At 42.3% G+C, this 13,556-nt stretch overlaps 1 protein-coding gene across 2 annotated transcripts in view; it reads left to right on the plus strand.

Moving 5' to 3' along the window:
• IGF1R (insulin like growth factor 1 receptor) overlaps positions 1 to 13,556 on the plus strand; it is a 236,939-nt gene that overhangs the window by 18,641 nt on the left and 204,742 nt on the right. For both annotated transcript variants that reach the window (XM_034435443.3, XM_034435444.3), the window contains exon 2: positions 5,536 to 6,081. In XM_034435443.3, the coding sequence (XP_034291334.2) occupies positions 5,536 to 6,081 (546 nt within the window). The remainder of the gene's footprint in view (positions 1 to 5,535; positions 6,082 to 13,556) is intronic.

Consider the following 13,556-nt stretch of genomic DNA (forward strand, 5'->3'; position numbering starts at 1 on the left):
AAATAATTTAAAATGCTATGCTGCAAATTTAGGGTTACTTTTGATACCATAAATTTGCCTTCCTTGGTTTATTGTCTTTTCGTGCTGGAGTTGCTTATGAAAATCAAAATTGAACACAACTACAGGGCACCAGGTTGGAGAATAGCAACCATGTGTAGTTAAAACTCTCGGAATTACTTAGTGGCGAGAAGCAAATTACAGAGAGTTTGCGTGAAATGCTGAATGAGTAACATTATGTTTGATTTTATGCTTTGGAAGACACATCATGGTGTGTGTGTGTAAACCACAGTCCAATGAAAACACACGGCAGCCAAAAAGAAACTGTAGCACTCTTTGAACAAGGATTAGATTGTCTTTTTATTACGTTAATTTCAAGGCAAAATAAACAAAAATAAGAACTGACGTATTAGGCAGTCATTAACTAGAGTTGAATGGAAGAATTTTTTTTCCCCAAGAAGAAAAACAAGACGCAGAAAAGTGAACTTGGCTAGATAAAGATACAATGGCTGAATGTTAGATATGATTTATGGTATAAAATATTCAAATCTTATTAAACCGTCATATGAACTTCTTTTAAAACCTCTAAATTCAATTTCTCTGTAAGCCAAAGCTTTCCTCGTGGGGAATAAAAGCCTTATTAAACTGTTGGAAAATCGAGAACTGATTTTCCTAGATGAATCCTTACTCATTCTCCCAATGTCGCCCCAGTTCATATTTTCCATTAAGCTATGGTTTACTGGATAAATCACAGATAGCTGCATTTACACAAAACTAAGGCAAGATTTTGGGTTAAAAACAGAAGTAGCTGGATTCACACATGACATTAGATGCAGAGAGTATGCTCTCCTTTAAGGGGTTTCATGTGAATCCAGCAACAGTTGTATTGGCGGTGTGATCCAGAAGCAGGAACCAACTTAATCATTGTAATTTGTAGCTGGCTTGAATTGATGCTGGCTTCTTTGGGTCTGCTTTAGCCTCATGCCAGACCATTACAGGCAGTCCTCGACTTACAATCACCATTGAGCCCAAAATTTCGGTTGCTAAGTGAGACATTTGTTAAGTGAGCTTTGCCCCATATTACGATCTTTCTTGCTACCGTTGTTAAATGAATCATGGCAGCTGTTACGTTACGTTTGTTAAGTGAATCTTGGCTTCCCCATTGACTTGTCAGAAGGTCGCAAAAGTGGATCACGTGACCCCGGGACACTGCAACCATTATAAATGCGAAACAGGAATATGGAGATGCCTAAGTATGAAAAATGGTCATAAGACACTTTTTTCTGTGCCTTTGTAACTTTGAATGGTCCTTAAGCGAACTGTTATAAGTCAAGGACTATCTGGATCAGTGGTGGGTTCCTCCCGGTTCGTCCGAGCCGGTAGCAGTGACGATATGACATCACCGAACCGGTTCTCTTTGTTCGGGAGCTGGGCCCTCCCGCCCCCACCCCCCACGTTATTCTTACCTTTTATTTGGCCCCGCCCCCAATTTATTCACTGCCTCCCGAGTCCCAGCTGATTGGCTGGAAGGAAAAAAACTGTTTAAACTCTTGCCGTGGGGCTTCCAAGGGCCGCCCTACAGCTGATCAGTGTTAAAAGGCAGTGTGGTGGTAGACCGGTGCGCTCGAAAAACAAATAAGTAGACCGGTGCCTGCAAAAATAAATGAGTAGACCGGTACAGCTCTGCAAGCAGTTAAAAGCCTGGTAGACCAATACCTCTGCTAAATCCTAAAGAATTGTCACATGACCATCAAACCACACCCACAAAATAAGCCACAGCCATAGATCTGGTAGTAAAAAATGTTAGAACCCACCCCTGGTCTGGATTTAGTGATTTGTCAACCACCCCTAAACTTTGTGCATTTTGCATCTCCAGTGTTCCAGTAAAGAGGGTATTAAAATGTGATCCCCCCCCCGCCTCAGTTTACTTTGGCTCCTTAACTGGACTCATCAAGGTTAATGCAATAAGTAGAAGCTATGCGGATATTCCTTCCTTTTTTCTCTCTAAGTTGTCATATTAGAGAGTTGGTTGTGATTTCTTTTATTGATCTAGATTTTATGCTAGAGGCCTCGAGATCTTCCCCCTTAAGTGGAGATTCACATAGCTTAAGATCTGTGTATCTGAATCTTAGCCACTTTTAAGATGGGTGGACTTCAACTCCCAGAATTCCCCAGCCAACATGACTGGCTGGGGAATTCTGGGAGTTAAAGCCCAGACATTTTCAAGTTTTTAAGGTTGAAAAAGGCTGCTTTAGATATATATAGATCTACTGTATAGATCTACTCCAATCAGTATTTTAGAGCAGGGTTGGTCCAAATTTTTATTTTTGTTTTTGAATTTTCCACTTACTACAGTAGGAACCCTTGTGTTCCCAACAGTTGTAGCAAAACAGTCTAAAGCAGTGTTTCTCAACCTTGGTAGCTTGAAGATGGGTGGACTTCAACTCCCAGAATCCCCCAGCCAGCAGCGCTGGCTGGGTGATTCTGGGAATTGAAGTCCACCCATCTTCAAGCTTCCAAGGTTGAGAAACACTGGTCTAAAGGGTGGGAACATAACTAATAGCAAGGGCTGCCTGAAGCACCTGCTACTCTGAGGACCAAAGTCTATTCCTGCCTCCTCTTCCTCTTCGTCCTTTCTATTTCTGCAGCTTGATTGATTTAAGAGTTTTGCACTGCTCAGTTCCCGTAAGCTTGAAGGAACTTTCAGAATGACACAGCAAAGTTTAAAATAGAATTTTAAACAATCCAAGAGCATCATAAACTTTGACAGTATCACTTGTGAGAGTGGGCTTTCTCATCCCCAGATCCTTCCCTAAGTAGTCAAGCATTTATGAGTCCCCAGAAGCTCAATAATATATTGGAATAGCACAAGAACAGAATTGGAAGGGTCCCTTAGAGGTCTCCTAGTCCAACCTCCTGCTCAAGAAGGACACCATGTACTGCTCCAGACTAATGGTTGTCCAATCGCTTCTTAAAAACCTCCAGTGTCCCAATTGTGGTGGTTAATGGAGCACATTATGGGTTAAGAGCTGTGGTGGTGCAGTGGTTAGAATGCAGTACTGCAGGCTGTACTGCTCACTCCAGGAGTTCAATCCTCAGGTTGACTCAGCCTTCTGTCCTTCCGAGGCCGGTAAAATGAGGACCCAGATTGTTGGGGGCCATATGTTGACTCTGTAAACCACCCAGAGAGTGCTGTAAAGCACTATGAAGCGGTATATAAGTCTAAGTTCTATTTCTACCATGTTTCCCTGAAAATAAGACACTGTCTTATATTTTTTTGAACCCTGAAATAAGTGCTTGGCCTTATTGCTATGCGCTCAAAAACCAAATTGGGCTTATTATCAGGGGATGTCTTATTTTGAGGAAAACGGTATTATTTCTATTTCTATTATTTCTATTTCTATTATTTCTATTTCTATTATTTCATTCCCATGATGGCGTAGTGGTTAGAATGCAGTATTGCAGGCTAACTCACTGCTCACTCCCTGAGTTCGATTTTGACCGGCTCAAGGTTAACTCAGCCTTCCATCCTTCCGATGTTGATAAAATGAAGGCCCAGATTGTTGGGGGCCATAGGCTGACTCTGCTTAGAAAAAACTAAAGCACTATGAAATGGTATATAAGTCTAAGTGGTATCCTATTCCTATTCCTATTCCTATTCCTATTCCTATTCCTATTCCTATTCCTATTCCTATTCCTATTCCTATTCCTATTCCTATTCCTATTTCTATTCCTATTCCTATTCCTATTCCTATTCCTATTCCTATTCCTATTCCTATTCCTATTCCTATTCCTATTCCTATTCCTATTCCTATTCTAGTCTAGTCCACTCCAGTCCACTCCACTCCCACTCCCACTCCAATGGTGATGCAGTGGTTGGAATGCAATACTGCAGAATAACTCACTGCTCACTCGAGGAGTGCAATTATGAGCAACTCAATGTTGACTCAGCCTTCCGTCCTTCCAAGGTCGGTAAAATGAGGACCCATATCGTTGTGGGGCCGTATGCTGACTCTGTAAACTGCTTAGATTGGCCTGGAAAGCACTGTGAAGTGGCATATCAGTCTAAGTGCTATTGCTATTAATGGGCAGTTTCATTTTAATTGGCGAAAGCCCTCATATACATCGTAAAGTCTGAGTTGCTTAAAGACAAGAATATAAGCAAAGTAAATGCTGGAAAGTGTCTTCATAAAGTTGTCTTTATTAGTGGAAGAAGAACTCCATTGCTAAGTATAATCTTGAAGACTTTTTTTGCTCCGAATTCCAGGGATTGATGGGTGCCTTTTCCAAACAGCATTAAGCTGTAATGATAATACTGAGGGTTAGTTGTACGTGGAGTATATTCATTTATTGAGTGTTTAAAAATTATGGCTTATAGCAGGGGTGTCAAATTTCGAGGGCCGGATCAGCATTGTAGTTCTCCTCTGTTGGCCGGACCGGGGTGGGAGTGGGGACAGGGGATGGGACGGATGCCTCCTGCAGCACCCTGCTGTCCAAAACGGGGCATGGGGGCAGTGGTGAAATCCATTTTTTTAACTACCGGTTCTGTGGGCGTGGCTTGGTGGGCGTGGTGTGACTTGGTGGGCGTGGCAGGGGAAGATACTGCAAAATCTCCATTCCCACCCCATTCTAAGGGAAGGATACTGCAAAATCCCCATTCCCTTCTCACTCCTGGGGGAAGGATACTGGAAAATCTCCATTCACACCCTACTCAGAGGTGGTATTTGCCAGTTCTCCAAACTGCTCAAAATTTCTGCTACTGGTTCGACCTGTCAGAACCTGCTGGATTTCACCTTTGCATGGGGGGGCCTCACACAGCCCCCCCATGCCCCATTTTAGCCAGCAGAGTGCTTCAAGAAGCCGTCCAGGTCCCAAATGGGCCACGGGGGAGGCCACATAGGCATGCACATATGGTACATATGTAAATTGAAAAAAAAATAGCAGTTACCTTCAAAATAAAAGCAACATAGCTTTATTGCATGCATGGCGAACCCTTATTTACATTTGATTTCTAATTTTCGATTGACCTCACACAGGGAAGCCAATGGGTCACATGTGGCCTGGAGGTTGTAAAAGGCTCAGGACTGGTATAATGGGTGACCCATCTACTGTACATCTATGTTAATAAATTATCTAATATTGAGAGTATCAGAGTATCATAAAAATAATTGGAGGATGTTCAGTTGGAGTCTTCTTCTGTTAGCAAGGAGAAATGTTGCGCTAAAATTAGATTTGGAAGGAAAGTGTGGGAGGGGAACCTGGAGGCGGAGTTGAAAGGGGAATCAGCCTAGAATCCTTGCGTAGCCACAAACAGACTAAGCCCAACCTCCCTTGATTTCTGTTGACCCTTATCTAACTCTAAGTACCGTAGGTGCTAGTTGAGAAGATTCCTGTGAGTAGACTTTTAGCAATAAAGCAGTTTAATTGAACTGTCACTGTGGACCTTCTCTTTCGTGCCGGACAGAAAGTCGATTTACGTTTGCATTTCTAACGACATGAAATGAACCGTCTTAAATCCCACTCTTTTTGTCTCCCCAGTTTGTGGGCCAAACATCGACATACGCAACAGTATGGAGGAACTGAAGCAGCTGGAGGGCTGTACAGTGGTGGAAGGCTATCTCCAGATTTTGTTGATCAATCAAGGAGAGGACTTTAGCAACTTCCGCTTCCCCAAGCTCACCATGATCACCGATTATTTGTTGCTTTTCCGCGTGGCTGGCCTGGAGACCCTCAGCGACCTCTTTCCGAACCTGACAGTGATTCGGGGCAAGAGCCTTTTCTACAACTACGCGTTGGTCATCTTCGAAATGACCAACCTCAAGGAAATTGGGCTGTACAACTTGAGGAACATCACTCGGGGAGCCATCCGGATCGAGAAGAATTCTGACCTCTGTTACCTGTCCACGGTGGACTGGTCTCTGATCTTGGATGCTGTTTCCAATAACTACATTATAGGAAATAAACCGGCAAAAGAATGTGGAGATTTGTGTCCAGGAACGGTGGAGGAGAAACCGCTGTGTGAGAAGACTTCCATAAATAATGAATACAGCTTCCGCTGCTGGACTTCCAACCACTGCCAGAAAAGTAAGAATTCATTGATGGTTCAATTTTAACTAATAATGGTGTCACTTGTGTGACACACACACTCACTCACAAAAATGCATATGTTTGTTGTCTTCTCCAACTTAGATCAGGGGTGTCCAAACTTGGCCACTTCAAGACCTGTGGACTTCAACTCCCAGAATTCATCAGCTAGCATATTTGGCTGGGGAATTCTGGGCGTTGAAGTTCACAATTCTTAAAAGTGGCCAAGGTTGGACACACCTGAATTAGATGTACAGGTAGTTCTTGACTTACAACAGTTTGTTTAGTGACTGTTCAAAGTTATGACGGCACTGAAAAAAAGTGACTTACAGCCATTTTTCACACTTACAGCGATTACAACATCCCTATGGTCACATGATCAAAATTCAGGAGCTTGGCAATTAGTTCATATTTATGACCGTAGCAGTGTCCTGGGGTCATGTGATCCCCTTTTGTGATGACCTGACGAGCAAAATCAATGGGGAAGCCAGATTCATTTAACAACAGTGTTAATAATTTAAGACTGTCAATGATTCACTTAACAAATGTGGCAAGAAAAGTCGTAAAATGGGGCAAAACTCACTTAACAAAATTCTCTCTTAACAAAAATAAATTCTGGACCCAATTGTGGTTGTAAGTTGAGGACTACCTGTATTGGAACTGCAATTCCCATATTCCCAATGGGAATTTATTTATTAATTAGATTTTTTTTTGAAATGTATACTGCTTTTATTACTTTATAAGTATTGCTATGTTATTCGGTAGTTACATTCCCAGCATCTGTTGCGTGCTGTGGTGGGCAGGGTTCCTGGGATAAATTTTACGCTGAGCGGTACTGTATTAGCGTTGATGTAGAATGTGAATTTAGGAGGGGGGGACTTTTTAAAAGCGTTATGCATTGGGTTAAAATAATCCGCAGTAAAACAGCTTGTCTGGGTTGCCGTTTTGAATTAGGAACTCTAGGAAAGCATCTACAAGTTAGCTTGATTCCTTTATTATATTTGCATTCTATTTTTGTTCTATTCAAGGTGATGTATAGAAACCGTCTTGACCCGTTTAACTTCAGCAAATGTTTGTTGGGATCAAGCGTCCTTGGGAAGCATCCCATTTTGACCCGCAAATAAATAAATAAATAACGTGTTGTTAGAATCGTGCATTGAAAGAATGGTTTGCTAGGATTGAGAAGAATGTATTCACGGGGGTCAGGAAGACAAACAGGTAGTCAGTCGTAGGACTACAATTGAGCTCCAGATTTATGTTGCTAAGCAAGACGCTTGATAAGTGAGCTTTGCTCCATTTTGTGACCATTCTGGCCACAATTGTTAAGTGAATGACTGCAATTGTTCAGTTAGTAACACGTTAAGTTCCTCATTGACTTTGCTTGTCAGAAGGTCTCAAAAGTTGATTGCATGACCCTGGGACCAGTGGTGGGCTGCTGCCAGTTCAGACCAGTTTGGGCGAACCAGTAGTTCTGACCAGCGCCTGGGCCCACCCACACGCCCTGGTGCTATGACATCCTATATAATCGCCGGTTTTCCGATGCGCGCATGTGAGGGAGGTACACACGCTCACATTTTCAGTTCTGGGCGAACCGGTTGTTATAGTATGTGACGTCCACCTCTGCCTGGGACACTGTAACCGTCATAAATACGAGTCAGTTGCCAAGCATCTGAATTTTGATCTCGTGACCATGGGAAGGCTGCAATGGACATAAGTGTGAAAAATGGCCATAAGTCACTTTTTTCAGTGCCGTTGTAACTTCGAACAGTCACTAAATGAAGGGTTGAAACAACCAGGACTGCTTGTATATAGGAATACAATCACTCTTCCTTCTTTCTTCTGGATCCTTACCCAAACTAGTACAGTCCCTCTTGCTTGAGCAGGGGGCTGGACTAGAAGACCTCCAAGGTCCCTTCTAGCTCATTCATTCTATTCAGTCTTTTCCAGTAAAAGCATAATTTATCTGGATCAGATGCATAAACCAGCTTTACCTCCTGCAAGTACGTATAGTTGTCAACTTACAACCATTACTTTAATGACCATTCAATATTATGACAGCCTCTGAAAAAATGATTTGTGGCCCATCCTCAAGAGTTATAACCATTGCACCACTCCCCAGGTTACCTGACAGGTGTTTGGGTGTTTGGCACCTGGTTCACATTTTAAAATAGAGTAGAGTAGAGTAGAGTAGAGTAGAGTAGTTGAATTGAGTTGAGTTGAGTTGAGTTGAGTTTGAGTTGTTGAGTTGAGTTGAGTTCTTTATTGGCCGAGTGTGATTGGACACACAAGGAATTTGTCTTCAGTGAATAAGTTCTCAGTGTACATAAAAAAATACATTCATCAAAAATCATAAGATACACTTAGTGATAGTCATAGGATACTAAATAAGCAATCAAATCATACTAGAAAACTAAATAAAACAATACCCTGTTTCCCGGAAAATAAGACCGGGTCTTATATTAATTTTTGCTCCAAAAGACACATTAGGGCTTATTTTCTAGTTAGGGCTTATTTTCAGGGAAATACGGCATCCCGTCTGGCTGATGATCTGAACTGGGGCTTATTTTTGGGATAGGGCTTATATTACGAGCATCCTGAAAAATCATGCTAGGGCTTACTTTCTGGCTGGGTCTTATTTTTGGGGAAACTGTATAAATCATAAAGATACAAGCAACAGAGTTATAGTCATAAGTAGAAGGAGATAGGTAATAGAAGGATGAGAAGAATAATAGTGATACAGTCTTAGTAAATAGTTTGACAGTGTTGTGGGAATTAGTTGTTTAGCAGAGTGATGGCATGGGGGAAAAACTGTCCTTGTGTCTAGTTGTTCTGGTGTGCAGGGCCCTATAGCGTCGTTTTGAGGGTAGAAATTGAAACAATTTTATGTCCAGGATGTGTAGATATTTTCACAGCCCACAGGCCACATTTAGGACAGTTGCGACGTCTTGCCATCATGTCACTTCCCCAGCCAGCTTCTGACAAGCCAAGTCAGCGGGGGAAGCTGGGTTCCCTTAACGATTGTGTGATTTCTTTAATGACCGGAGTAAAAACGATGATGAAATTGGAGTCTGCTTCTGGGATTGATTCGTTTAACAACAACAACTTCGCTTAGCAACCACAATTCCGGTCCCAACTGTGGCCGCGAGACAAGGACTGCTGTAGCGTTGCGCAAAGGTTGTGCGATCTCTGTACAATGGAGTGTGGATGTAATTGTATCTTGCCGGCCACTGGTGGATAGATTTTGTTTTCCAGGATGTTTTCAAAGTTTGCCCTATAATTGTCTTTAATGTGTGCGTGCGAGGGAGCAGAAAGAGAGGGATGTCTCAACCACAGACCAGATAGTGGTTAGGATACAACTGTGATCTCGTATAGCTCTGAAATTATCTACCCATAAAGCTCTCCTCTTCCCGTTCTTTTGATTTCCCTTGAAAAGTATAGCCTTATGGAACCTGAGATCCAGCAACATGACCCAGCGCTAAGGACACAGGTGTTGAGAACTGGCAATTCATGAAATTTCCACCTGTAAGAATCCAATCCAGGTTATCGGCTCGCTTTCAATCAAAGCAGGCGAGGCTAGAAATGTTTCTTGAATAAATATTATGGCTTTGTGTGTGTGTGTGTGTGTGTGTGTGTGTGTGTTTTTAAAGTCATTGTTGCAGTCAGATGCACACTGCAGTCTTGTTCTTACTGGTGAGGTTTTTTTTTAATCGAGAGAAAAAGCAAGAAAAGCAAAATAAATTATTGGCATGGCTTTCGGGGTGGGCACGCGGAGATACGTCCACCTAGCCTAGTGGTGGCGAACCTTTTACTCACCGTGTGCCGAACAGGTGCGTGCTTTGTGCGCACGCGTGCTATTGGCTTTCGTGCGTGCCCCCCCGCGCTGCCTGAGCAATCGCACCATCCGTGCATACATGTGGGTTTTGTGCATGCAATGCACATGCACGAATGCCATTTATGCATGTACGTGCTGCATGCAAGTTCTCTCACATGCATGTGCAAACGCGCGTGCATGTGCAGGGGAGTTCCGAAGACCAGCTGGGTCCTCTGAATTGCACACATGCGCACTGGAGGCCTGAACACCAGCTGGGGTGCGCGCGCATGCACAGCTGCAGATATATTGGGCGACGGCTCGTGTACCTAGAAAGCATGAGTGCCATAGGTTCGCCATCTGGAATTTAGCCTTTTCTCTGGAGAATGGAAGTGGCATTGGAAATCCTGGTTTGATGTCTAATAGCAGAGAGCTGCAAACTGGCGTTTTTTTGGGAGAGCCCCTTCCATTTAGGGTTGCAAATTTAACTCGTGTGGTGAAAAATACAAAGTTAGAGGCAATCCTTTCTCAATAGAAGAGAACCTTTGTAGGTTCTTTGTAGGTTGAACCTGTGGGGTCCTTGGTGCTCTCTGAGCTTGGTAGTTTTCTTGCAGATGTTTTATTACCCTGCTAGGTAACACCATCAGCGCTAAAAAAGGAGTGAGGTTTGGTCTCAAACTAAGTAATGAAATGTCTGCAAGAAAACAACCAAGCCCAGAGAGCACCAAGGAGCCTGCAATCCTTTAAGGCAAATTAGCATTAATAAAGAGAGATATTTTGGGGTCTCCTGAGTACCTAATTTGGAGAACATATCCAGTCTAAGTGTGAGACTAGACTTTTCTTGCTATGGATTTGAAGAAGTTGACTTACATTGACAGAGTGTATTTTAAGAATGGAAAGAATACCTCATTGGCAGCTGTTTCATGTGCTCTCTAAGATAAATGGAACTTGTTTAACCTTATTTTATACAGATGGAAATCGAAGTAGTTAGCCAAAGGATTTTTTGTTGAGCTGCACGGACCACACATTTTGTTTTACACTGATCCATTTTCCTGTAAAAATTTATTCTCTGAACTCTTGGCCTTTTTTCCTTGCCTGTATTTTTTAAAAGTCACCCAATAGTTTTTATTAATCCATTTTCAGACAGACAGACCTAAAATAAAAACAGACAATTCAGTATACACAGAAACAAAAGAAATACAGAACAAAAAATACATTTAAAAAAACCCGAACGCTCCCCTTGTAATTGTAACCTGCTTAATACAAAAAGTTTATCTTGGAAGAAATGTTATTGTGGAGATGCCAAAGCTCTGCATTTTGCTGATTGATTTCTTGAAGGTGGTGAAAGATGAGAAGTGAAAACTCTTATCTAGTTGGAGCTCGGCTGGATACAGATTATTTTATTCCATGTCTATCATAAATTAAAGTATGAACATGAAGCTTCATGCCTTAACTGCATGTGAGTATTCTCTAATCTGTGGCCCTAGCCCAACTAAACTGAAGGGAAAAAAATATCTAGAAGGAAAATCTAGTATCTAAGGAAGAAGGAAACACATCAAGAAGACGTATGGAATCAGCAATTAATTTGATTTAAGATCCTAAGGTAATTCCAAACATCACCATCTGTTGTGTGCTGGTCATGGATCTTTATGAATCCTAGAAAAAAAGCGAAGCCTGAAAAACATTTTTTTCATCCCCAAAGCTAACCTAAAGAGACTTGGAGCTGAGAAATCTGGGTTACATTTCAAGTCTTCTGGACTGAAGAATAGGAAATAGTCGTACAATAAGTCATAAGGAATGACATATTATTGAATACTGTGTTTCCCCCAAAATAAGACCCGGTTTTATATTAATTTTTGCTCCAAAAAACGCATTATGGCTTATTTTCCAGTTAGGTCTTATTTTGGGGGAAATACAGTACTAAACGCCTCCATCTGCTGACGATCTTAACTGGGGCTTATTTTTGAGGTAGGGCTTTGTATTATGAGCATCCTGAAAAATCATGCTAGGCTTTATTTTCTGGTTGGGTCTTGTTTTCGGGGAAACAGGGTAATTACATATAATGCAATGCGGTTAAGTAAGAGGGGCTTCCACAAAGACGAGGGGGTCAGCCTATTCTCCAAAGCAACTGAGGACAGGACAAAAAAATAACGGATGGATGATCATTAAAGAGACATCCAATCTGGAAATAAGGAGGAATTTCCTGACAGTGAGAACTATTAATTATCTTGAACAGCTTGCCTTCAAAAGTTGTGGGTGCTCCTTCACTGGAGGTTTTCAAGAGTAGATCAATCAACCATTTATTTATTTATTTATTTATTGGTTCGATTTATATGCCGCCCTTTTCTGGAGACTCAGGGCAGCTTACAATGCGTTAAGCAATAGCCTTCATACTTTTGTATATACCTGCTTAGTAGGGCTTTCGGAGCAGAATAAGTTGGAATGGATCTTGGGGGATCTTCTAGTCCAACCCCCGGCTCAAGCAGGAGACCCTATCCCATTTCTGACAAAGGAATGTCCAGTCTCTTCTTAAAAATCTTCAATGATGGAGCATTGGAGCATCCACAAGACAAGTTGTTCCACTGGTTAATTGTTTTCACCGTTAGGAAATTTCTCCCTAGTTCCAGGTTGCTTCTCTCCTTGATTAGTTTCCACCCATTGCTTCTTCTCCTGCCTTCAGGTGCTTTGGAGAAGAGGTTGACTCTCTCTTCTTTGTGACAGCCCCTCAAATATTGGAAGACTACTATCATGTCACCCCTAGTCCTTCTTTACATTAAATTAAGGTAAAGGTAAAGGTTCCCCTCGCACATAATGTGCTAGTCGTTCCCGACTCTAGGGGGCAGGGCTCATCTTCATTTCAAAGCCGAAGAGCCAGCGCTGTCTGAAGACGTCTCTGTGGTCATGTGGCCGGCATGATTAAACACCAAAGGCGCATGGAACACTTACTTTCCCATCAAAGGTGGTCCCTATTTTTCTACTTGCATTTTTTACGGCATAAAAAAACAGGCATAAGAAACAGGATCTCACCCCGTTATGCCCCGTTACGCAGCACTAGGGATTCGAACTGCTGAACTGCCGACCTTTTGATCAACAAACTCAACGTCTTAGCCACTGAGCCACCGAGCCACCCTGTCATTAAACTAGACATACTCAATTCCTTCAATTGTTCCTTATATGTTTTAGCCTCCAGTCCGTTCATGTTCTTGACCAGGACGGTATAATAAGGTCTTTTGCCTTAAGCAGCGGGTTGGACTTGAAGACCTCTCAAGACCCCTTCCAACTCTGTTATTCTGCTTTCATATCTGTAGTTGCTTCACTGTTGAAGATGCTGCAAAATATCAAGAGCCACGTTATGAAAAGTTCTGCAGCCTGAACTTGAAGAAAGGAAATGTTGATCTCTGCCAGCACTGTGCTGGGAAGGGGAGGCGGGGAGACCGCTGCTCTTTTGGAAGTAAAAACAAGGGAATTATAAATGTTCAATTGTTTAAAAGGAAGCGTCCTGTTTACTCTGCTTCGGAGGAACAAGAAAGGGAGCAGAAGGGCGACAAAAGGAGCCGGATGGGGAAGGAGGCAACAGACAACAAAGTCTCACTGTTTTCAGCACCATCCTGAACTTTAGGATCTGTATGCTCCACAGCACCTAAGCCCAGTAAAGCCAAAGATAACA

The sequence above is a fragment of the Pantherophis guttatus genome, chromosome 13, assembly GCF_059756535.1.
Source record: "Pantherophis guttatus breed Tessera chromosome 13, ASM5975653v1, whole genome shotgun sequence".
In the NCBI taxonomy this organism is placed as follows: domain Eukaryota; kingdom Metazoa; phylum Chordata; class Lepidosauria; order Squamata; family Colubridae; genus Pantherophis; species Pantherophis guttatus.